Raw genomic sequence first — 27,030 nt, forward strand, 5'->3', positions numbered from 1 at the left:
ATGAAAAATATAGAATAAATTGTCCCACACAGTCTGATGGACTTTTTTTATCTTTTAAAACAGAAAACACTGAGCAGGTGATAACATGTGTAGTGGCTAAAAGATGTTCAGCATCTTATTCATTTCAGAGATCCATTAAAAACAAAAACAAACAAAAAAAAACCCAGTAATAAGAACCTTTTACATCTACTGAATATCAGCTTTGGAAATCCTTTCCTATTAGAGCATTACCTATATTGCTATTGATTTTTATCTGACAAACACAGCAGCACTTTGAAAAAACAATGAATGACTCAAGGGTAAATCTGATATTAAAGTGGTAAAATCCACATATTATGTATCTGCAATACTACTGGTCAGTAGAAATTGACTATATGTGCTATTTTGTATTCCCAGGCAATTCTTAATTTTAGAAAGTAAAAAATAAAAATTAGTTCAGACCAGTCAATATGTGGATGTAAATGCTTGTAAGTTTTAAAAAACTATAAAAAAAAGGAGTCAAGAATTAAGTTGGGCAAATGAGAAGGAAAAACGATTTGACTGGGTCTGCATGTGTAAAGATAATGAGCTGGATTTTACTGAAATCAGTGGAGGGAGGCAGGCCCCGGACACTGGGTTGATGGTGAGACTTGTCTCTTCTGGTTCCTTTCATGGCTTTGGACATCCTCCTCCTAATGGAGCAAACAATATGTTGATTAATTACAGTCTCTTTCACTAATGCAACAAACAGAAGAAAGAGGAAACACTGTGAGAACTAATGTTAGTGTGTTTTCAGTGTGTCTGTATTCACCTGGTAGACAGAGGTGGTAGGATAATAGAGCGGGGGTGCGCAGTAAGGACAAGCTCTCCTCTGACAGCTTCCATCATCAGGTTCTGGAGGGTGTTCATCAAAACATGTTCACTTATGAAAGCAGGTACATGTTCAGCTGATCCTGTGCTCTGTGTTTGGGGCCTGTTTCCCAAGCATCCTGTAATCTCTGCACTGTCCACTGCCTTAATCAACGGAGCCTGAGTCTGTGGAGTAGGGGTGGAAGAAGAGGTGGAACACAACACTGACAGGAGGATGGCAATGATGAGCAGTCAGAGGGAGACATTTCTGCCAGCCGGTAGGTGTCGGGCTTGGAGGCCAGAGAAATCAGACACTGGATGAAGGTAGAGTCATCAAGTATGTTGCTGAAAAAAAAGGGGGTGTGAAAGACATAGGCTCATCCAATAACACCCCCCCCCCCCAAAAAAAAAACATACACATGCATAATTAATTTTTACATTGTTCTCATCTTAAATATCACAAGACTGATCTAAAAATTAAAGCTATATCAAAAACCAGATTTAGTTGAAGTAAATAAGTCAGGGTGGAAGGCTGCATGTAAGTCTTTGCTGTATACTTTATATCTGGTTGGTACCTTATCATACAGCTAAGTATGTGCAAGAGGATGTCTTTGTCAGGACCGTGTGCTCGTGTAGACAGCCCAGTAGGGAAGGATTTATGTGGGAGAAGTGGTTTCAGGATGCTGCATCTTAACTGAGTCAAGGCATCTAATAAAGTCAGGAGAAATGAACTGTTATTGCTTCATAGTTTACTGAAATCAGATCTTTATTTTTGAAGCAATCATATTGTTCTTGGTGATTTCAAAGCGTATTCTGTGGAAGACTTTACCTAAAATGCTTATTAAGTGATCTGGAAAGTGTGTTAGGTACTCCATTAGGCCATGGGAGTGCGCTGTAACCGTGAGATGCAGCAGTGCAGGTTTGGGGGGTTCAGGGCGCCTCCAAATTTTTTCTATTTCTCGCTGTGCCCGCGGCTCAGCTGTGATTAGTTTAGCACCTATAGTTACTGCTTCACAACCACTACTGCCACAGATAGGAGGAAGGGTCTAGAGTGGAAAGACAATGTAAGACATAAAAGTCAAAATGGAAGTTGTGTTCTCAAAGATTCATGTTCTTTTATAGTCTATGAATTTTTTTAATTATAAAATTACATAGAGACAACCTTATATTTTCGGAGTGGTGGACCTTTTCTTACAGGGACTGCTGGGACTGTCTGTGTCAAGACAAGTGGTGAAATACAGTGACTTTTATTTCTACATAATTTTAAAAATGTAATAATCTGTCTTTGAAGTCAGACCTCATCTATCAAAACTCTTTGGCTGTCTGTGATGCTTTTGTCTGTGATTGTAAATTCATTCTCTGTCTTTCTCTCTCGTTTTCCCAGCGCTGCAAAGCCTCATGATACCGACTAAGTTCAGCTTCCAGAGTGACCTAGAGAAGAGAGGAAAAGGACATAATTTGTGGAAATAATAATATTAACTTTATTTTTAAAGCACCTTTCAAAACAAAGTTACAAAGTGCTTTACAAGACAAGATAGGAGACAAACCGATAAAATGTTTAAAAAGAGAAAAATGAGCAACAACAAAATTAAAACTAACTGGTAAATTAAAAGTAAATATAAAACAATTAAAAATGATGGCTGGAATAGATAAAACAATTATAAAGAACATATAAGTAAGTCAAAGTGGAGGCACAGAAAGGTTTTATAAAATATGTCTTTAAGAGGGATTTAAAACATGCGAAGGAGCTCGTCAATCTGATCTCCTCAAGGAGGCTGTTCCAAAGAATAAGTGCCCTGACAGAAAAAGCCCCATTGTAAAGCATCTTTGTAGAAAATAACTGAGACTTGCCAATGACAACGCTGAAAGACTTGTAAATAAGAATAAAAACACCTAAAACTGAACCAGAAATGCCAATCCAGTGTTGGAAACAGTTCTGTAAAATACAGCAATCCACACTGCTAAATGCAGCGCTCAAGTCTAATAAAACTAAAACAGAAGATTTACCAGCATCAGCGACAACCAGCAAATCATTCATCACTCTAAGAGCGCTGTCTCTTTATTGTGGTTTGATCTAAAACCTGACAGTTCAGCAACAATCTTTTCTAAAACCTTGAAGAGAAAGGGAAGTTTGGAAATGGGTTATCCAATGAATTGGGGTTCAGAGAGGATTTTATTCAGAAGAGGTTGTACTGTTGCTTTTTTAAAATAAACAGCGACAAAACCAGTCAGAGTGATGAATTAATTACAGATAAACGAGCGCTAAGATTTATTTGAATATTGGACCACTGATCAGCCACAACACTGATACCAAAGACAGGTGAAGAGAATAACAGTGATTGTCATATTAGAGTGGGAGGGCTGGGGGCTTGTGTATTGTTTTCCTGCGGAAGTAATGGCAGCCAGAGGCCACTATGGGGAAAAAGGTAAACCAGGCAAACCTCCCTAAAAATGCACCCTACCACATTGCACAGTTTTTGCAGGTTTGCAGATCATGACAAAGACTTCAAAGTACTGACTTAGCCTCCAAATTTCCAGATCTAAGTCCAGTTGAAAGTGGTGCGAATTGGGACTTTATGCCAACTCTAACAAAGCTTAAAATTTACATTGGTAGCCGCTGTGTTACCTGACAGATGAGATCAAGTTGATAAACTGTGGGGTAGTCAGTAGAAGTGAAGGTGAGGACACAAAGGGCACACTCCCCTGGACAAAGATGACCTCGGTCTGGATGGATCTGCACAACTGACACAGCACATCGTGCGTCTTCAGAGCTAGTCACCGTAACACTTGTGCTTCATATCTAATCTCATCTGATCTGAATAAAAGACTCATCTGGTAAGGAACAGAATATATTTATATATTACTTGTACAACAAGTAATATAAACTATACTTGTGTTATCTCTGACAATCAAATAGAGCCACACAAGGGGGGGGGGGGGGGGGGGGTCTATTTTTTTTTTTTTTTTTCTTTTCAAAATCGAACCAAAATCATGGTATCTTTCGCACTTTCCTGTACCTGGTGGCTGCTGGGCTGGGGCAGGTCCCATGTATAGTGGGCAGTGTCTCTGCAGGACACATTGGTGAGGAAGAGGATTCTTGAAGATCGTGAGCCCACAGGGATGTCACCTAGAAAGATGCTGTCCTCAGACAGGAACAATACCTTCAGAAAAGCAAACATGTTAGATGATGTTAAATAATATTTGAATAATACTCAATACTCTCTGTAAAACTAATTTGGTTTCACCTGTCCTGGAAGGGCACCCTCCTAACACAGGTTTGCAAATGTGTGACCATCACTGCTGTTAAATCGGGTTGAGGAGTCCTGTGTAAGGCTATTAAGCCCACATCCTTTAAACCTCATGACTGCTGAGTCACTACCCCTGATGTGGATAGGAACATCTAACTGGTGATACAGACAGAAAAAAATACGGGACATTTAGGGACAGAGTGTGCCAAGAACCAAGAACATCAAGTTAGTCAAAATAAATGAATGAAAATTCATCAGTTCATCATATCAGTCTGTTATCATTCCAATTCTTTTTGATTTCTAATTATTAGCTAAATGATAACAATGCCACAAAAGAAGACATTTGGGGAAACATGGTTTACAACCTAGTTCCAAAATTAAAACAGAATGCAATAATTTGTAAATCCCATAAACCCATCTTTTAAAAACAAGTGAACCTAGAAACACACATTACCTAATGTTACATAATCAGTAAGATGACTGGGTATAAAAAGAGCATCAAGAGTTTCTCAGAAGTAAAGATGGCCATCTGTGAAAATCTGTCTACAAATGGAACAATATCAGAACAATGTTCCTCAACCTAAAGTTGCGAAGACTGAATATCTTATCATCTAAAGGACATAATATGTTGTCAAGTGCTTGCTCATAGGGGGTCATCTGATTGTTGGGGTTTTCTCTGTATTATTGTAGGGTCTTTACCTTATAATATAAAGTGCCTTGAGGCCACTGTTGTTCTGATTTGATGCTACATGAGTAGAGCTGACTAACCTGTTGGCAGCTGGAATAGGATCCAGCCCCCATGACCCTGAATTGGATAAGCGGAAGATAATGGATGGATGAATTGAATTAAATTAATATCATCAAAAGATGCTGAGAATTAAAAACCGGCATACATAACTGCACAGGCTCAGGAACGCTTGCAGAAATCATTGTGGACACAGCTGCCATCCACTAATGCAAGTTAAAACACTATCATGCAAAGAAGAAGCCTTATGTAAACATAATCCAGAAATGCTGCCGTTTTCTCTGGGCCAAAGCTCATTTAAAATGCACTGAGGCGGTCGAAAACCATCCTGTGGTCAGACAATTTGAAATTCTTTTTGAAAAACATGGACAGCACATCCTCCAAACTAAAGAGGAGCAGGACGATCTGGCTTATCAGTGCTCAGTTCAGAAGCCTGCATCTCTGATGGAATGGGAAGGGGTGCATTAGTGCCTATGGGATTAGCAGCTTGCACATCTGGGAAAGCTCTATCAATGCTGAAAGGTATATACAGGTTTTAGAGTAACATACAGTATGCTCCCAACCAGACAATGTATTTTTTCATTTTAAACATTTGATTTGTTTTTTATGTTCTAGTGTGAATACAATACGGGTTTATGACATTTGCAAATCATTTCATTCTGTTCTTGTTTATTTTACACAACATCCCAATTTTTTTTTAGAATTGGGGTTGTATAAATATTCTGAGGGGACAATGTTAGGATGACAGCATAAAATATGTAGAGTATGATTTAATTCTTACGTGATACGTCTTAGCCTCTAATGGTGAGAAGATCCATTCCAGCACGGCAGTTTTCCCTGGAGGGATTTCTCCTTGAGGATTGAGGCAGCGCAGCACTGGATGGTTAAAGTTGTCCGCTTGAAGTTGTGACAACACAGCTGTGTCCACATCATACCATGCTGGCACTGCCCCACCATTGTGTAATTCACACACCTACACAGCAAACAGGCAATCGCAAATTTTTTCTGGACCTTCATCAAATCTTAGCCTGTATTTTTCAGCTCACTGTAAACACCCACTCACTGCATAGACTTGATGTCTGAGAAACCAGACACACACCTGCTTTGGAGGACTGCAATCTCCAGTAGTTACAGAAGTCAAGATGTGTTCACTGGAGGCAAATTGGAGATATGGCTGATCTCTCGCCACCGTCACCCCTTGGAAGTTCAGCTGCGCACAGAAATACATTAAAAGGCAACAAAGACAATGAAAACAATAAACTGCAGCAATTGCACTGATGTTAAAAGAAAGAAAAATGTTGTCACATGAATAACGTTTTTTACAGACCACAACATACAAGGATGGGAGATGATGCATCAGCTGTAATTCTTACCTTTAAAAGCACAGTTTGCAATAGTTAAACTAAATATCAGTTTGCACTTAATAACCTTTTAATTTTGTTTTGCATTTAGAAAAATAGTCTGAAGCAAGCTGATTTACTATTAATAAATATCAGTTGCCTATATTGCAATTTTTTATGCTTGACATTCATTCTACCAAAAGGTTAGAAATATGAAATTTCTTGCAATTTGTTTTGAAGGAACAACAGTCAAACAGCACTACTCTAGTCAAATAACTGAATTACAGCACTTTATTTTACTTTAGACTCTACTAGAATTGTCATGTTACTTTTTACCATTATATTGTTAGACCTGAGTAAATATAAACTTTATATAAGCCTCACCAAGATCTCTCTGCCATAAGAGAGCTTGAACACGACAGGAAAGTGATCTGTTCCAGCAAAGACGTGACTGTGAAGGACAAAGTTTTGATTATTTTGGTAACAGTGTATTAGTGTGAAATTTTTATATATAGATAGAAAGATACATAAATAGATATATAGAGAGATATATAATCTATATATCTATATGATAGATAGAGATAGAGAGTGAGAGAGAGCACAAGCAAAATTCTAAATTTACCAGTAATATAAAATCTTAATTGGTTCAGATTTTAGGTAATATAGATATAAATACAGCATATGAACAGTAATTATCTCTGACCTGTAGCTAAAGTGTACTGCCCGCTTCTTGCCAGGAAGCAGAGTTCCAGAGCGAGGTGAAATGCTAAACAATTGGTTGTCCTGAACCTGTTAAAAACATGAAACGTGTGTTCTGTGTCGTATCATAATAGTGACATTTTTTTCTCACAAACTGGAATTTATATTAAAAAAAAAAAAACATATAAAATGGATGACCTTCATTTGGTACAGCTCTGTGCTACTGAACTCTCCTGTCACTGCCCAGTATTCCAACTCTATCTGCTGGTCCTCTGGAAACAAGAATGCCCTGACATTGAAGAAAAAGCCAAAAATTAGTAGATAATAGAATGTTAATTCAAACCATTTGTAACACACTCTAGTTTCAACTACTATAAATGGAAAACTGATAAGATGTATGGAGCAGGCTAGTGTGTTATGCTTTGTCATTATTGTATGTTTTACAGAATGTTATTTACATACCAGTCTACAGGAATAGTTCCAGGGTTGTGAAACATCAACACAAAAATTGAAGGGTCTGAATTTAGAGGAGCAGAACCAAAGCTGAACTCCAACATTACTTTGGTGAAGATGGAAGGACTTCTGTGAAGGCTAGAGACAGGATAAGATGATAAGGTGATGTGCACACTACATACAGACGATGTAAGTTTCAAACAGGAGCACTACTGAGCAGGTGCCAATGCTCAGCTGTTTCGGATTCAGGGGAAAAGTTAAAGTTTTTGTGACTAACGTTAAAGTTTTAGTGGAACTTCAAAGTCAAAAAGGGGGATAAATATGTTATAAGATTATAATAGTGGTCAGCACCTCTAGATTTTAATATAATAGTTGAGTTACTAAAATGTTAAATCCTTGATGTCATCAATATCAAGTTATCATGTTCACAAGATTTTCAGAAAACATGACACCTGACCTTTATCTTTAGGTCATAGAGATTCAGTCTCATCCAAGAGTTTTAGTAGACGCATCTATGGTGTGAATTTGAACATCCTGGCTCACCTCGTTCTCAAGTTATGGCCAATGTTAAAGTTTTTGTGGCTCACACGCCGCCGCCATGACAATACCTTGACTTTTTCTTCAAAAGAGCCAAGCTAATGAATGTTTGCCATTAAGGAGTTACAAACTGTTTTAGATAATACACAATTATCAATTGTAATGCCTCCAAAATTCCATCAAATACAAAAATGAAGACTGCACACCCAAAAAAAAGTTAATTAATTAATTAATCCAGTGTTGCGATTTTTTCTATTTTTTGCTTGTTTTTAATGCAGCCACTGACCTGTGCCTGGTGGGAGTTTGAAAAGTGAGTTCCTCAGAGGACGGGCTGGACAGCAATTGGTCATTGAGGGTGTCCAGTGAGAATAGTTTCCATAGATGTGTCTTGCTGAGTCCACCCACACAGCCCCTGCTGCATGCATCGATCACCTGCAGGGAGGGAAACACACCCCTAGCACGCACTTCACACACTGCTTGATGAGGTGACAACACAAATCCTGAAGTCAGACAGAGAGAGAGAGACAGGCAGTGTTGCTTTATAATTACGTTGAATTAAATTGTGGTATGTATTTAAATGTATATTGTGTGTGTATTTTATTTACCACTGGCATTTAGTGTCTGATATGTGATAGTCCAGAGGTACTCGGCTCGTTTCTTTGGTCTGACAGTGGCTCGAACCAGCATTGTGGAATGTGAGGCAATGGTTCCCCTCTCAAAGTCCAGCTGTAGGGCTAAATGGGTCACACAGATATGTTCAGTTTATACTGGTAAAATCTACTCATTTACCTTCTCACCTGAAGTAAAAAAATCGCATACTCTGTCACAGAGAGCTACTCAATGTCACACATGTATAGTTTCACAAAATGAAATACCACTTTGCTCGGCTGCAGAGTCATAAGTATGTTCATCATCCCGAATTATCTGCTGTACAGAGAGGCTGAAGGAGACTGGACAGAGGCTCCTGTTCACTAGAGGAATCTCAATAGTTCGACAACTTCCAACCAAAGTCTCTCCCACATCCAGGGCTGCTTTCTCTGCCTGTGAAGGAAGCAAACATGCATTTCTTTGTTTTGCATCACCTCCAGTGCTCTATTACTGTTCTAAAACTATATGTAACAGCTGTTAAAATCACATATTAAAATCGCTTAAACACATTGATAGTTCCACCTCGATGGAGCCCCTGGAACCCATTCCCTCCACTACAAGGGTAAGGTGTGACTTGTTGGGTCCACCTGTCTGGATAGGCCAGTAGGTTAGAGTAGGTTCTAGTGTGTATGTTTTCTCTGCCAGTGGAGTGAAAGACCATGTTTGGATCTGTAATAAAAGTAAACAAATTAAACAGCTTTTTTCAGTAAGTTGCAAAGTTATTGTTCACATAAATGTACAGGATGTAGGACTCTCAGTCTCTCACTGATCTCTCATTGGGATGCAGTTCACCGGCATCTGGTTTGACAGAGATAAGCTCCTGGTCTGGCTCTGGAATGCTCCACTGGAATCTGTCATGAAAGAAAATCAGAAAGCCAGCTGTAGACAATAATGATCCTGAGATAAGTCCAGACTACAAATGCTACACTGAAAAATGTCGGAAAACAGGACCAGAAGAACAGTGCAAAAACAAATCAGACAACTGACCTTAGTGGCAGGAGGCTTAAGTTCCTGATGTGATGGGTGCACTGGGCCTGTGAGCCCACTGCTGTTGGCTGGAAATATAAACTGCTGCTTCCTTCCAGTGACACACACAGCTTTTCCACCACACTGACAACTGTCAGTTCCTAAAAAAGACAGAGACATTCACAGATAGAAAAGCCAGCAAAAAAAAAAAAAAAGGAGGATTGACTGCTGACTATCGCCCTTGTGTAGTGCAGTACCCTTGTGAATTTAGATGCATTGAGCTGCAGGTGTAATTTAAATCCCTGTTTAGAATTTTCCTCTACTGGCATTGCTCTGAGGGTGAGGATTTGATGATCTCCTGGCTGGATCAAACCACAGCTTGGCACTACAAACACAGATTCTGCCAAGGCAGGGTTTGAGCTGTGGTCCAAAAAGAAAGTGAGCGGCAAGTCTCCGTCATTGTGGAGTAACACTGTCCGATAGGAAATGACACTGAGGGCTGGAAACACCTAGTAGAACAAAATAGATATAGTTGTCAAAGGAAAAAAGACAAGCTATATGTTGTTTCCATTAGATGTATTAGCTTAAAGAATGTCTTCATGTGTTGGGATATTTGCTCGTGTCTCACCACGTGAGGGGGCTTTACAGAGCAGCATGGAATGAAGTTTCTTTGCCTGGCTCAAAGGAGTGGCCAGTGACTCTGACAGTCACACACCAGGGTGGACACACACCTTCATCTTGACTGTCCTGCAGAAGCGTAAAGATGTAAGATTGACAACAAAGGTTTGAAAACAAGTAACTGTTGGGTTCTTGCAAAATAAGACAAAGAAAGTTAAAAAATAAAAACACAACTGTTTTGAGTATGAAGTCAAAAAAAGCAGTAATTGATTGTTGTAATGAACTGTTTACTGTAGTATATAAAATAATACCTTTGAGTATGCAAAGCACTCAAGTTGTGCTCCATGCAGGGTATTGGGCTGCTTGGGGGCATATGTCACTCTGAATAAGGTGCACTTCTGAGAAGCCAAGTCACAGGATGATGGAGAGATGGAGAATGGAGAATCTTGAGCAACAGTCCACACTAGGCTAGAAGGGAAATACATGTAATATTAGCAGTACTGGTCAGGATATTAAAGGCAAATTTCATACACAAAAAAAAAAAAATTTTAATTTTAATGGGGGAAAAAAACTGCTGCCATAAAAGGAAGCAACACTTCATGACAAGAAGAAGCACCTGAGTTTCCTTCTGGTGTGGTTTGTGATAGAGACAGACTGCGAAAAAGCAGAGGCAGATGAAGAGGATCCATTTTTGATTAAACAGCAGTTCACTTGGCGCCACAGATACATGTAGTAATGATAATGACAATCTCGAAGAGAGGGGATCTGTGTACCCCAAGCAGGCTCGGTAAAACTCTTCCATGGGAGTGGTTGATGATAGCAGAACTGTTGGGTTTTTGCATGGACTGCTATAAAATGACACAGAAAAGAGTCAGAGGAACAAACATGAGACTTCACTGATTAATGTGCGATTATGTGAATGCTTTTCTTATACAATATTTACATAGAGAAACATGACATTTGTTCTTGTGTTTGGAAGCATACCTCCTCCACAGGGGAGTGCACCCCCTTCTGGTCAAATTGTATATTATGATGTTCCTGCAAGGCTCCCTGAGTGTGTAGTGAGGTCTGTCTGCAGTCACAGTGAAGCTTGTGCAGAACCAAGTGTTCAGGTTTTAGTATGGTGGGTATGTGGTGCTCTGAGTGGCAGGTGCCAATCAGGTCAAGAAACACTGGGTTCTAAAAGGGAGATAATATAAGTAGTATATAGTATAAGTATGTAAGTATATATGTAGGTAGAAGTAATTCATTGTCTGCATGTTGTTGTTTTACATCTCTTACCCCATCCAGTATGAGGCATGCCACTTTCCTGTGGTGCATATTAGGCTGTGAGGGCCTATATACTGCCTTCACTCTGGTATGGCTATGTGGGAGAACAGTGCCACTTGCTGGTAGGATACTAAACACACTATTCCCACTACAGTCAATATCCCATTGGTAGATAGCCTTGGCAGCTGAAGTATTAACAAGCTCTACTATCCGTACAACTGATCCTCCTTCTTCAATGCACTCAAAATCCACCACAGAGGAAGACAAGGAAACACTGGGACCTACAAAAACATTTTTTATAGACACGCATCTAATTTTTGGTTATGATTATCTTCCTTTTATCAATATATAAAAAAAAAGTGGCGTATACAGTTTTCGTTAATATCTGTGCCACTTACCGATACAATTTCCAGTGAGTTTGAGCAGCGTTTTGCTGAGTGCGCCCTTACATTTTACAGACAAGTACTCCACTGAAACAGTATCCACCACAGCTGGAGAATAAGAGACTGAAACCCGTTGTGATCCACCAGGTGCCACCTTACCACCGGTGATATCGCAGCTGAACTCAGATCCAAAGGGCACCCCACCGGGCAGTCGTGACAAAGAAAAAGACGCAGTTATCTGCAGGAGAGGGTGCAAAGATTTGTGGGAGAAGCCACTGAGCTTGAGCATTAGCATTTGTGTGTCTATGTGTAGTACCCACTGGAGAGGGATTGAAAATGTCAAAGTGTTTCTGCGAACTCTTGCCAACTGCAACAGGACCAAAGGCCACCACTGGGGCACCATTTTCTTTGACTCCTTTGCTACTGGAACAATTCACCTGAAGATGTGGATATTTGGCTGAAAAGAAAGCAAAATAAAAAGTCTAAGGTAAAATAAATGCTCAAAGGACCAATGAGTGACCATTTGAAGTGGATTTAAGGCAGGTTGACAAAAACAACTAGGGCGGACTTTTACTTGGAAAAAGAGTATTCAGGGTAACTCTGTACTTTAAACAAAAAAACTTTATTCCTCCTTTTTAATTTCATTTTCATAACATGACGCTGCACCTTTTATCTTTGATTTTGGTGGTGGACCAATCCCATCATTTTATATTTAGGTTACATGACATACAAATAAATGAGTCTGACAGTTACTCATGCTACTTTTCCTAATTAAGTGTCAAAGTTTAAATGCTAACCCTTCAAACTGTTAACCATAATTTACCCGCTGACTTTTTAGCTGAAATCTTTCGAATGAATAGGTTTCTCTCGGCAGCTGCTAGTTTCAGTACCTAGTCCCTGCAGAAGAACAGTGCAGCAACTCTCACGCTTGCCCTCCTCTCCGAACCTGCAGTAAGCCTGCTGTTGGTACACCAGTGCATCTTGTGGCCGGAAGACCACTTTGATGTTACACTCTAGACCAGGTTTCAACAGGCCTTGCTCTGGCCTAAGCTGGAATGGTGCAGGACACTCCCACTGGAAGCATGTATGGCATTTACTACAGGATAAGAAAAAGTGGGAAAAGAGAAAAAGAATTATTGATGAAAAAAAGTAGAAAAAAAGAAAAGATACTGACTCATTTTCTGTTTCCTCTCAGCATGAGCGCACACATACACAAGTTGAATGAAATGTGCTCAAAGCCATAATCATGTGTACCTGGCATTTTTTAGCAGGAAATCAGTATCTGTGGAGTGTTCAACGGCACAGAGTGGGAGCATCACAGACTCAGGTACCTCCAGGGTGTGACAGGGAATGATGCCACGGAGGCATACTTGAAAGCTGCCCTCTTTACCTTGAAATTCAATGCTGTCCTCATACTCACACTGTCTCAGACAGACACACACAGTGTTACACAAGCAGAAGACATGAAAGTACAAAGTGGGGGGTGCTGTATTTAAATGGTCATAGTTTCTCATCTACCCTTGGTTTTAATACTATTATAGTAGGTTATTTAAACCATGCAGTTATGAGGATTTTCTTGTAATATTTCAACTAATTTATCTGCTTTCTGTATATATCCCTTTATATCATGTAATGTTACTAATTACAATGATATTGTTGTATAAGCATGTAAGCATGTTTACCTTATCTAAAACAACTGGTACGTTCATTTTTCAAAATAAATTGAGCTCAATCAGCATTCGGCATATTTTTGGGATGTGTTACCCTCTGAAGTGGTTTAAAGGTGACCTGAACCGAGAAGGAAGTCCCTGGGCTGATGACGGTATATCAGGAGTCAGGGTCGCAAAACTATTGGACATAGGAGGTCTGTCAGGGGGAAACAAGGGATACATTATTTGTGGGGATTGAACATTGTATATTGGACTGCTTGGCACAGTGCATGTGTGCAAGATTATAAACCTTATCTGTAGCTTCTTCAGCTTGTCATGAATGTTCTTTATCACTAATGTCTTGGTAAATTCTCTTCCTGGTTCCCAATCCTCCCAGACCAGCTCTGGCCTAGTTTCCAGTCCAAAGAAGCAGCTTCTTTGGCTTGATGCTTGTCGCTGAGATTTCCCAACCCTCAGCCTGTGGTGAATCCCTGGATCCTGCCAGAAGATGATGTGAGGTTTGGAAAAATGCAAATACAAATGATTTATTAAAAATGTATTATTTGCTTACAGTGATGTGAAAAATTATTTGCCCCCTTCTGATTTCCTGATTTTAGGGTTTTTTTTTTTTTGCATATTTGTCACACTTACCACTCAACTTTTGTCTCATCAGTCCACAGAAAATTTTCCCAAAAGCCTTGGGGGATAATCAAGATGTTTTTTGACAAATGTGAGATGAGCCTTTGTGTTCTTTTTGGTCAGCAGTGGTTTTTGAGGCTCTCCCGTGGATGCCATTTTTGCCCAGTCGCTGTCTTATTGTTGAGTCATTAACACTGACCTTAATTGAGGCAAGTGAGGTCTGCAGTTCTTTAGATGTTGTTCTGGGTTCTTTCGTGACCCTCTGGAGGAGTCGTTAGTGCGGTCTTGGAGTAATTTTGGTAGGCCGGCCACTCCTGGGAAGGCTCACCGGTGTTTCAAGTTTTCTCCATTTGTCGATAATGGCTCTCACTGTGGTTTGCTGAAGTCCCAACACCTTAGAAATGGCTTTGTAACCCTTTCCAGATTCATAGATGTCAGTGACTTTGTTTCTCATCTCACTTCACTTTGTCAAACAGGTTCTATTTAAGAGATTTTTTGATTCAACAGGACTGATGATAATCAGGCTCTGCTGTGGCTAGTGAAACTGATCTCAGCTTTCCAAAAAATGTGGTTAACAGTCTAGTTACTTAGTAGTTAATGATTTAACTGAGGTGGTGGTAGTGGAGGGAGGGGCCAAGTACTTTTTCACATAGGTACTGTTAGGTTTGGTTAGCTTTTTTCCCTTAATAAATTAAAACGATAATTTTAAAACTACATTTTGTATTTACTGGGGTTATTTTTTGTCTAATATTAAAATTTGTTTAATGATCTGACACATGCAAGTGTGACAAATATGCAAAATATAAAAAATCAGATCACATCAGTTCACACAGATCTGAATCCCAGACTCGAGTTATTAATGATGCTAAGCCGTTCAAACCTTACTTTGGTATCGGTGCCAGTGATGGAGGACTTCCACGAAGCTACTGACACCAGCGGGTCAAGATCCCGAGCCTCTGCTAACATGGCTGTGAAAAAAAAAAAAAAAAAAAAAAAAGGCATTTAGATATCTACACGGTATAAAATATGGGAAACGTTTCTGCGTGGGCTTTCCCTGTATAATAAGATATATACTACTAGTTTTCACTCAGTAACACAAACTGGTTGGTAGCTTATAACAATTAAAAAATATAAATAAATAAAATAAAAACAACCTTACCTTATTGACAAACGAAGAAAACGCTTCAATTTACGACTGCTTTTTATTCCATTGGGGGTAAAATGAAAACAAAGCTAACAACAGGGACAGCAATAGCTCAACGTCGTTAGTGTAGACGTTTCCATAGCAACAAGTAACAGTGCCGCCAGAAGAAGTTACGGCAACCGATAAGGCTCATTTGGAGCCTTTCAGAAGTGGCGTTTAGGTAGGTTTGTTGTATTTCAGCGGGTGAGACATACAGAAACAGTGCAGGTCATAGGATCCATTAACTGATGCCACTACCAGCAGCCACGCTTTAACTACAAGCAAACGTGAAGTATCGTTTCTTTCAGTTAACTTGAACACACATGAATTTAAGTAAATTTCACAAACTTTATTCACAAGCAAACAAAAACGCCGACCCGGCAATAAAAGTATGTATATATTAAATTCTGTAACTATTAAATCATAAAGCTAACTTTTTTTTTTTTTTTTTTTCACGAAGTACAGGTGGAATGGGAAATTTGGAAAACAATGCATGTAGCTGTTTCATTGTGTCCGTGGCTTTAACTAAATAGAACATGCAGTTTTAAGATGATAAAAAAAGGAAAACATTCAATATTATAAAACAAACCACATATCTAAAAAAAAAAATTACAGTAGCAAAATAGCAGTTTGCTTGTCATGTGTTTATAACCCCTGAAACGTTAACTGAGTGACTGTGAATCAAAGGCTTTTTCCAACATATTGTAACAGATCAGGAAGCCTATAACATAAATGACAGTTTAATTTTTCTCTCTCTCTTTGTCTACTGACTTCTATGAAAGTGCTATTATCACCCCTTCATACAGTTTAATTGCATGCATATCAAAATAAATGTGTTTATTGCAGGTGACAGGACAGGGAAGGGGGCTTTAAATCACAAAGATAAATTCTAATAGTCAGAATTATTTGTTGATTTTAAAGTCGTAACTCATGGTGGATTGCTGGCTATTAAAGCATTAAAATCTGGACACATAACAATGGAACTGTTCTGATTTTATGTAATAAACAGTGTACAGATGTTTAAAGAGGACTTGATAGAAGTATGGGAAACACCCACCATCCTTGTGCACAGGATTGCACTGGTATAACCATTTTAATGATGAAAATAAGAAGACATACAAAAGCATGCTCAAGTTTATGATGGGAAAACCCCAGTTTTTGTTCTTGGGCCTCCCTGCTCATCTCCTCCTCTGAGTAAGAGTTATAGTTTCCCATTTCTCCTCCTGAATTTCTTGTGAACCCAACAGAGCTAAAGGAACCTTCATTTAGATCTTCTATCTCCAATTTCTCATCTTCATGCTCCTCTGCTATCTCTCTTCATCCTCCGGGCTCAAGGTGTGAGAGCCAACATGACGCTTGATACTCTGCAAATCCCTTCCAGTTCTTTCTCTGTCAGTGAGGTTGCTTAGGGTTATTGTTCCCTAGTTTTGCGACTTCTCTTCCACTTCATGCGTCTGTTCTGGAACCAGATCTTTACCTGGAAATCACAGGAATCATGACAGTTTGGACTATTATGTGACTGGCTGAACTGGGGATGAATGAAGCTGGTATGTGGAATATTGAAAATAGTAAAAATGAAATATCATAGAGCTAGTAATATAAACCAAAAGAAATGCCAATATTAGCTTATACAGTCAAGGTAACAGCATTAACTAACTGTGTTAAAACAGTCTAACCTGAGTCTCTGTGAGCATGAGTGATGTGGCCACTTCAAATCGTTTAGGCCTGGACAGATACTTGTTGAGCTTGAACTGGTTTTCCAGTTCCCAGCTGCTGACTGGTGAAAGCTGTCCTGGGTCTCCGACACTTCCCCAACAAACCTGTCTGAGATGGTGCTGATAAGAAGCCAGAAACAAGGCCGGACAAATTATTTATATATCAGTGATATTAATTGTTTCTCTGCAGTGGACATATTTCACTCCTTATAATTGGTAGGCCTGTAAATGAGCAAGGCATATGGTAGCCTATATTAAGGTGATATATACTGTATATGGGAACCAAGGAGGAAAGGAATTATTAAAAAATCCCAAAGTTTGGTTTCCACATTGTTGACTAGAAGTCACAGGCCAACCTGTCTGACACTGCTTTTTTTTTTTTTCTTTGTTTGTTTTGTCAGTTAACAGTTATTGCTTTGATGGAGGGCCATAACAGGATTGCTGTGGAGGAGTAATAAACTGTCCCGGAGGTCCATTACCTTAATGAAAACACTGTAAGTGCAATCAATTGACTGAGTGGTAGGTCTATTTCAGGTGTTATCTTTATCATAATCATCGTATGTTATTTGTATGACATAAATTGTCCTCAAACTACATCATCTCAGTGTGAAAGTCCTTTCAAAACCAATACCAACACACAGGTGTTCATGCTTGTAAGAGTGTTTGTTGGCCCATACAACCCTTAAGAAAAACTAAAAGAAAAAATATATAGCTGTGGCCCAATCAGTCAGTGAACTGAGGAGAAAAATGTAGGATCTGTTTACTCTTACATGCAGTCGTTTGTTGTTCTGCATAAATTCGCAAACTGGCCAAATAAATGATCTACAAAGAAACACTGTGAAAGTTACTGTTATATAAATACTAGGGAATTATTATTTAAATTTTAATACCAAGCACACGGATGTTATAACATGTTTTACAGTTTTGTAAGTTTAAAAAAAAAAAAAACTTTGATCCAGTAGTTAAGAGATTGAAAAATTCTAAACATGTACGAAAATATCAATGATAAAGTTTGTATTATAGGTTAAAAAAAAAAATAGATCTATGGAAACAGAAACTCACTGCTATACTCTCTGAGTCTGGGCATCATCATCCCGGCTCTGATCCAAGGCTCCAGTGGGAGCGTTCCGGCAGTGGTGACCCCCTGCATTTGCTCCGGATATGGCTGGAGCAGCTGCGTGAAGCGAGGATACAACAACGCGGGGTGCTGGCCTCCGAGGGCCGCCATAGGATACATAGAGCCTGGGTGCATTCCGATGAGACCCGCTTGATGCAGAGCAGTGAATCCCGACTGGGATAGGTTGAAGAGATGGGATTTGGAAAGGACTTCTGACTGCGCCGGAGACGAGTTTAAGGAGATTAGATGAGGGGAGGGCGTCTCTGAACCGCCGTCTTCGGGAATCTTGCTGTCATACAACCCAGGGGACACACTGTCGACGTCCGTCCTCTGATCCACGTTGTGCGCCAGCAGTGCGTCAATTCGAAAGTTTTTGGATTTCTCCATGGTGGCTGTCATTCTGTCTCAAGATGTGTCCTCTGAAGAGGTGATGTTGATATAATGTGAAACGGGTTTTTGTTAATACTCTATATTAAAAATATGAACCTTATGAAAAAAATGAAAAAAAAAAACTCTTCTGATGAACTTTAGATTTTGCTCTAAGTTCTGGACACACGATTTAAGCTTTTAAATGAACGCATGCATCCACTGAAGAAATTTATTTTCTGACCCACTCCGCTTTAACTCTGCGCGTAAAAACCACTTCACCCACTCCAATAGTAAGCGCAAAAATTACTCGCACCCAAGAGCACAATAAAGTCTGCTCTGTTATGATTGGCCAGAGCGCTGCAGCAGCACAGGGGCAGGATAATCACAAATTCTTCCCGTGTTAAGCGGGCTCTTCCATATGCATACTCCTAATACTAACAAGTTCGTTTGTCTCACTGCTTTCTCTTCTTTATTTATCTGTCTGTGTCTGTTACCCTTCATCACTGTAATCTTTCACCCTATTTCAGGTGAAGTTAAGGTGCAGTTTTCTCACACAACCTCTTACACACTTATTATTCCACATCCAACATGTGTGAGGTGTAAACACTCTTGACAACTATATTGCCTTAATTGCTGTAATCTTACTTAGAGTTATGACAAAAATTAATCATTTTACAGCTAACTCTTGATTAAACTTTATAGCCTGTTAAGGTTGACAGAAACCCAACTGTTCTTATCAGTGGTTGCTTCCATGATTATCGTCATCACCACACACATAAAAAGGGCAGTAAACTCACAGAAAGCAAACTTATTATTTTTTTCTCCCTGCAGACTAGAACCACACAGAGAAAGCAGATACGAGTGAAATATACTATTGCCTGCAATTGTACGTTTTATATTATAATGTACACAAAGCAAAACAGCATGTAAAGAGTTACATCCAGCTCTGCAGGAGATCTTCTCGTCCACCTAAACTGATTCCCACTTGTCAAAACTGACAAACCATATCTTAATTAGGGCCTCAAACTGAGCAATTAAGTGTCGTTTACAGGGTTCGGCCTTCATCTATATAGACTTTTTTCCAGTCACCAGGTGTGATTTCCTGCTGGATTTTACAGGATTGATAAGAGCAGTCATAGACCTGGGAAACAAACTGTTCTCATGTCAAAGACAAATACACCAACACCTGCTGAACGGCCCACACAGCATTTAGATGAAACCGCCTACATGTTTAAAGTAAAAGTTGCGTATTTGTGTGCTGGAACGTGAATATAACCTATTGTGACCATCAAAGCTGTGCAATACTATATGAAGGCATATTTATTTATTTAGCCATTAAAGGCCTTTAACTCAAACTGTAAGTACCAACAGCAGTAGACAAAACATATTCATTTACCCATAGAGTCACTCATACATATTGGAAAATGCATGTTTCAGTTGTGTCCCTCTAATGGCTAATGCACCCATTTGTTTGGATCAGTGTATTGCACAATAAATGTGTGCATTAAACAACAAGACGCTCTGCTGTGTTTGAGTCCACAAAGCAACTTACACGACACACACACATTAATTTCATTCCCCTCTTTTAACAAGAGAAACTGATTTCATAGCAAATTCTTTGTTATTTATTATAAAGTAAATGCTTCATGTTGTAGTGTAGACAGTTCTTTTTCAGTGCCTTTGACAGTCAGACAGGTAACTATAACGTAGGGGAGGTCCAAGGTTGTAAAAGCCTACTGTAAAGTAATTACTACTCTGTGATCTTTTCTCTGTGCATTAGATAAGAAGCGAAAGGATATAGCTCACCATTTAATATGGTCTGTATAACATTTCTTGATAGCAAAGCATAAATATCATAACCTTTGAGATAAGGTTCTGTAGATATAAGAGATCTCACATTTGAAATTTAACACCATATAGAGACAATAATTTTGGTAATATATTGGAATTGTGATTTATGATCATTAGAATTACATTTTAATAACCCTCAACAAAGGAGTCTTTGTTTTCCTATAACGTATGTGCATAGGTTTTATCTATTCATAAATACATAGCAGCCATAACTTTGTACAGCAATATGTTTGGGACCCCAAGATGGAATAATCAGGTGTATAAAGTAACTTTTTATAAATGAAGATGTTCAGCAACTGCATTCCCTCATCTTATAAAAGCCAGAGCTCAGAAGTGAGGGCCTTAAGTGGTCTTTCAGTTTTTAGAAATGTATGTTGTAAATGCAAATTGTTCTCATCCTAGAAGACATTAATGAATTTAAAGGGTTAACACAGGTATTACATGGGGGGGGGGGGGGGGGGGGGGGGGGGGGGGGGGGGGGGGGGGGGGGGGGGGGGGGGGGGGGGGGGGGGGGGGGGTGGGGGGGGGGGGTTAGTGTGCTTACAGCAGTAATAACTGATAAAAAGGTTGTGATGTAGGCCACTTGGTTGTCGTCATTAAATTCAGAGGAATGTTTTATCTGTTGACAAAATGTAGTCCTTCTTGGTCCATTTTAACACACGTGCATGTGAAATGAGACAGTCCAAATGTTTTTTTTCTTTAGTTTCATATTTTGTTTTTTCCAGAAGGACGGCTGTTCCTCCATTCATGTTAAAATCCTTGATTTTATTAATCAAAAACGATTGCAATTTAATGTCTTTCATTTAGTCTCCCTTTCTCTCTCTGCTCTCTCTCTCTCTCATACACACGCACGCACGCACCACACACACACACACAGGCCTGACAAGAACAACAATGCAGATCACTACCCAACCCCATCGCTCCCCTCTAACCTTAGCTGTAAAAGAACCGTTTATGTTGCCTCTTTTCATACACAATGTAAAGGAGGTGGGCGATTCTGTCAGACCGCTATAGTTAAACGGCAAAAAGGTTACACCATTCTTGAAGTGTAGAGGCAGAGAGAAAATCAAAGCTGATTATATTTCACTTATTTTATGCCAAGAACTTGTTTTATGAATTATATTTAAAGGGCCATGGGGTATAGTGCAATACAACATCAGCAGCATAACAACAGTGTAACTCTGACAGAATTTGTGCAAATTAAAAAAAAATTTGTTCCACCCCCAAATGGCTACAAAATTTAAAACCTTATACATTTCTACATCATATCGTGATTTTGCAGAGGACAAATTTTATGTTAAGTCCCGTCATGGAAAGACAATAAAATCACTTGTGTTTTATTTTAGAAAAGTTGATACTACTGATTGCTGCAAGGTAGCACTTGAGAATTCAGCTGCATATGTTCACATCTCGCACAACTGTTCAAGCAAATCATGCAGTGCTGTACTATTGATATAGTGTGTTTTTAGTCTTTTTAACAGGTTGCTTATTGCAAATAAACTGCTGCTTTACAGGATGCTCTTCAGATAGAGAAGACCATTAAATACTGTATGGAGAGGAGTTTTTTCCCCCCTTTTGTCCAGTTTAATCATCTATGAGCAGAGAATATAATATACAGTACATAGTCATCTAGTCTATGTCAAAACCATGCAACCACTGCTAGAGTCACACACAGATTAAGACACTCTGAATTTTAGTAGAGTAAAATTTGGCTATGTATCCCAGGAGACATTAGGTTCAGAAGAAAATTCCCCCAAATTCACAACAGATAGAACATAATAAAGCCTGTTGTTCTCCAGCTGTCTGTGTCCTATTGTGGTATCTAGTCTAATATCTGCTTTTGGTTTCTATTGTATCTTTTGTCATACTCTAGTTTTGCTCTGATTGGCCTAATGGACCGCAGGGGAATGGAACATTTCCTAGTTGAGCAGTGGTGGGTGTTCAGGTTGCAAGGTTCAACATTGTTCAAAATGAGTTGATTAATGACAGCCTTCAAAACTCAGCCCAGGAGATAATGAGGAGGACAAGAGGGAGGGATGGAGGAGAGGAGGGAAAGGAGGGGATGCGGGCGGAGGAGAGTTGAGATTGGATGATTATTACTTAGCACAGTTAACGGTGAGATGACAGTACAATAAGATGAGGCTTCAGGGTAGAAGTGGAGGGAGAGAGGAGGCACATGGCTAATTACTCCTAAACAGAGGTCCGTGAATGATAGGAGGAGACAGACACATGTAGAGCTGGTTAGCACACAAAGACAGGGGCAGTGACTGGGCAGCAAAGGAGTGGCTGAGGAGAGTAGTTAAACATCTGTTGCTCTGTCGGACACCCAGACTGCTTGCTCTTGAGGGTGAGGTTCTCAAAATACTCATCACCCACATGTTCCTTAATACAACAATATGAAGGCTGTGCTAACTTGTATAAAGCCTTATACAAAACTGGTATTTCTATAAATAGTAATTAAGTGAAGATCTGTTTCTGGGTAAACGCATAAATCACCTCATTATCTTGTTGCACAGTTTCTTTTTTTTTTCAGATACTGCCGACACTGCGTCACATGGCAAAGTTTTGGAGTACTTCACTGCTACGTAAAACATTAAACATTAGGGAACATGAACATCCAGTTCCTGAGATATTTCAGCCTGAAACAGGGCAATAGATCAACAACCAAACAAAGGTGCATACACAAAACTAAAATCTAGCAAAGGAAAAATCAAACATATGATAGTGTATCACCAAATCACGTCAGCAATCACCTCTTTTATATCTTTGTTTGGGCGTTCAAACATGAATATAAATCTAACAGACATCTCTCCTTTTCTCATCTTCTGCCTTTCCTCCTCCTTCTTGTCCTTTCTTATATGCATTTTTCTATGACTAATACGCCTTCTTTTCAGCACAGAGACAGTTCAATTAGCCTTGTGGTTCACAGACACGCCCACAATCCATGTTTGTGGTGTTTAATCAGTAGCATGTGTGTGTGTGTGTGTGTGTGAAAGATTGTGTGTGTAAGGCTGAGTGCTAGGTTATGAAGGGAACATATAAGTCTTTGCAGTAACCTTGTGTGACATATGATTTTTTTTGTTCCCCTTCTCCTCTGATTGCTGTAGAACCTGACACACCGAGATGAAATATACCTTTATTGTTGAGTGAGGAAGATTAAATAAAAAGACCAGATGCAGAGGCTTACAACTCTGGGAATGAGTTTAGGTTGCAGATTTAGAATATTGCATAGCTGGCTGTTGTGGGGGTGTTGCATTCTGTATGAAAGTGCGTCCTGAAGTGACCTACGTGGTGATAAATGGGTTGAAAGCAATTTGGATAAATGAGGAAATGCTGGAATCTTTTTTTTATATATACTGAAGACACAGAGCAGAGTCTTCATGTATTTATTTCACAATTTTTAATTTTTGTTTTTTGCAGATATTTTGCACAGACGCTCCTCTTAATTTAAACCATGGGCATCTAAACATAAACTTAACGCCTACAGATATACAGTGCTGTGAAAAAGTATCTTGATTTCTTAGTTTTTGGCATATTTGCCACACTTACATGTTTCAGATCATCAAACAAATTATAATATTAGACAAATAAAACCCAAGTAAATATAAAATGCAGTTTTTAAATGGTGATTTCATTTATTAGGAGAAAAAAGCTGCCCAAACCTATCTGGCCCTCTGTGAAACAGTAATTGCCCCTAAACCTAATAACCGGTTGTGTCATCCTTGGCAGCAAGAACTGCAAGCAAGCGTTTGTGATACATGGCAATGAGTCTTCCACATCACTGTGGAGGAACTTTGGCCCACTCTTCTTTGCAGAATTTTGTTAATTCACCCACAATAGAGAGTTTTCTAGCATAAACTCCAAAGAAGCCTCAGGCCATCAAAATACCACCATGTTTGACTCTTGGTATGATGTTCTTTTTTATGAAATCCTGTTAGTTTTATGCCAGATGTAATGTGAGCAAAAAAAGGGAAAACAAAGGGAAAAAAAAATCAGGAATGGGGCAAATAATTTTTCACAGTACTGTAGATCCAATCCAACAATTAGATATTTATAATGTGTCAGTCAACAGACCCAAAAAAGAGGCATAGAAGTTATCAAAAGACACACATAAGGAAAATTGAACCACTGACTGTATGTTTTTAGTACTGGGCTACAAAGAATGCCTTACTTTACATAAAAGAAACACACATGCAAATTAACTTTGCTCATACTACATGCCAGATATGTGAGCACTGTGCCTTTAGATAGCATAAAGCAGTATTGTAAGGAAGTGTTCTGCTCTTGATTATTCCATTAGACTCTAGGCATGTTTCCCCAAACTCATTCAGTAACAGCTCCGCATCCATAATGCCAAACTGCTGTCTCCAAGAACACTTTTGAATTTTGGAAAATAATAAAACACTGTGTCCCCATCACCCTTCCAACATTTTATTGTTATTTTTATTTTACCTTTAACTTTAGCTGAACACTCACTTAGTGCAATGAGACTTTAACCAAATCTGAATGCACTGGGAATAAAACAGAACATTAATCGCAATTTAAAAGGCAGTCTCTTTACTGAATGTTGCAATTAAAAATGGCAGCCAATTATATTTTAATAGCTGATAAAGCCTGGTTGTGGTGAGGGGATTTCCAGCATGTGAAGGGTTAAAGGATGAAGTCGTCTTTGAGAGGCTTTCCAGGGGTTAAGAAGAGAATTAGCTTTGGTTTAATTGGTCATTTCAACATAGGCAGGACTGACAGGCTCAGAGGAGGGGCTGTCACTGCTTGATGCATGTTGTGCCACACTGAGGATGATGTTTAATTTTCCTCACTGATCTCCTGCTTGTATGTTATGTCTTCTGTCATTATTGTTTTGCTCAATATCCTGCTCCTCTGTTTGTCTTCTTTAATCCACACTTTTGCTTTGCTTTTCCTTTTGCCAATTTTTTTCATCAAATGGCAGTCTGAACAAATTAATTAGTTACAGTAACTAGTACGACTACAACGTGATGTAGTAACAGGACCCGATGAGTGGAGGGCAGCAAAAATAAAAGAGAAAGCTGATGGCAAGATGGACAGTTCGCAAAAACTGTCCCATACATGACAATGAAATTTATAAATTCACAGCTCTTGTATGTCACAAATAATGTATATGCATTGAGACAAATAAACTCACACACCTGTTAGTTTCTGAGCTACCTGTTTTCCTGTCTAATGTCTGTAAATGAGCACCTAACGATGTGTGTGAAGCTATTTGCTTATCCATATCGCTTCCACATCTGCTTGTGTTCGCACATAACCTGTGTGAAGATCACTCAAATACGCAGATGCACACACAAACATGACAACTTTTGTTTGCACAGTGAACATGGAGCTATGATATGTATTATCACTTGCATGAACTGTTATTAGGGGTCATTGGCAGGTATATATCATTATTTTTGCAGTGAAAGGAAGTATCTCCACAAGATGGGTATTAATTGACTTTGTAGATCTATAAGTTATCCTTTAATTTCTGTTAAGTTGAAACTTCAACTCTAATGAACGTGTAACTGTGAAATTAATTTAACCCCCAGGTTAAATTGCAGAACTTTGGTGATCTCTTTTGTGAACTTCTCATTTATCACTATTATTAGGCTAGCCTTTATGTTAATTCCAGCTGATAGGGTAGTTCCCAGCAGTGTTAGCTGTACTTTGCAGCCTAGTTACCCTTAGCAATTTAGCACACTGCTCATTCTTGTTCATTCATCTAAATTTAATTATTTCCACTGTCCATTATTTGTCTTGGCAGCTAATAATGTAAACCACACATATGACACAAGTTTAGTTCACGTCCAAGCAAATTTGAGGAAATTACAACTTTTATAAAACACGTTACTTTAGGTCAGTGGCCACATTCAGCACGTTTGAATTTAGGTTTACAATCTGAAAGAAGTGATTACTACTTGTTCAGCTATCCACAGATGGTGCAGCAGAAGCTAGTTTCCACCCCTCAGTCCTTACCTCCCCCTTGCACTCCCGCATCCATTCTTGTCTATAATGGCTACAAATTGATGAAGCCATTGAGTGTGCTGGTGACTCAAGGGTGACTGGGGACACAAACTCTTCACCACCTAGTAACACTCATTAATCAGATCTCGTCCAGCCCTCGTCCCTCCCTTCAGACGGCCTGACATGCTGCCGGAGGCAGTAATGTGATACTTTGTGTCTGTTCCTGTCTGTGGGTGTCCCCTTCACGTCTGCCTTTACCACAACCTCATTTTCTTGTTCACTGGGTCTTTGCTTCCTGTTCATGCTAGCATCAGTCCCTGCACTGCAAGTTCATCATAAAGTGAATTCATTAATTAAAAAAAAAAAAAAAAGATTTTTAAAAGAGAATAATAATAATAATAAAAATGCATTAGTCTTATATAGCGCTTTTCTAGACACCCAAAGACGCTTTACAGTTTCATGCACTATTCATACCTCACACCTCAATCATACTTGGTGGTGGTAAGCTACTAATGTAGCCACAGCTGCCCTGGGGTAGTCTGACAGAAATTTGATATTATCTGTGCTAACCAGATATTTAGAAAGATGACCAGCAGGATGTTAAGTTCATGTGTATAACCTTTTTTTGGTTCCAAACTAACAAAGAATCAGAGGAAAACCTCAGTGAATGACCTCCAAAACTAGATGTTGGACTTAAGGTAAAGAGAAATGACTTTCCCCCAAACTAATACACAGTCTATTTCTGGGCTTGAGGGATGCTTTTATTTAAATCACAGTATAGATTTATGCCAAAATAA

General features: G+C 39.1%; 1 protein-coding gene and 1 long non-coding RNA gene across 2 annotated transcripts; one reads left to right on the forward strand and one right to left on the reverse strand.

The window, feature by feature from the left end:
• Positions 1-31: 31 nt before the first annotated feature.
• On the reverse strand, positions 32-15,324 carry cfap65 (cilia and flagella associated protein 65). Its single transcript, XM_030757499.1, is given in 42 exon segments — positions 32-671; positions 791-1,049; positions 1,052-1,173; positions 1,404-1,480; positions 1,482-1,536; positions 1,658-1,673; positions 1,676-1,874; positions 1,991-2,041; positions 2,126-2,187; positions 2,190-2,259; positions 3,455-3,571; positions 3,846-3,989; positions 4,074-4,232; positions 5,603-5,794; positions 5,921-6,031; positions 6,546-6,612; positions 6,865-6,950; positions 7,059-7,149; positions 7,323-7,451; positions 8,137-8,350; positions 8,456-8,584; positions 8,726-8,891; positions 9,021-9,167; positions 9,265-9,349; positions 9,486-9,625; positions 9,722-9,973; positions 10,093-10,130; positions 10,133-10,211; positions 10,394-10,550; positions 10,699-10,770; positions 10,772-10,907; positions 11,063-11,261; positions 11,364-11,632; positions 11,750-11,972; positions 12,055-12,191; positions 12,625-12,830; positions 12,989-13,155; positions 13,499-13,557; positions 13,560-13,600; positions 13,694-13,881; positions 14,908-14,990; positions 15,182-15,324. Coding segments are annotated over 41 exon segments (5,358 nt in total). The 5' UTR covers positions 14,989-14,990; positions 15,182-15,324; the 3' UTR covers positions 32-505.
• Positions 15,309-17,416, forward strand: LOC115800251 (uncharacterized). Its single transcript, XR_004021647.1, has 2 exons — positions 15,309-15,386; positions 17,322-17,416. It is a non-coding gene; the product is annotated as an uncharacterized LOC115800251 (long non-coding RNA).
• The last annotated feature ends 9,614 nt before the right edge of the window (positions 17,417-27,030 follow it).

This window comes from Archocentrus centrarchus, chromosome 21 (assembly GCF_007364275.1).
Source record: "Archocentrus centrarchus isolate MPI-CPG fArcCen1 chromosome 21, fArcCen1, whole genome shotgun sequence".
Taxonomy (NCBI): domain Eukaryota; kingdom Metazoa; phylum Chordata; class Actinopteri; order Cichliformes; family Cichlidae; genus Archocentrus; species Archocentrus centrarchus.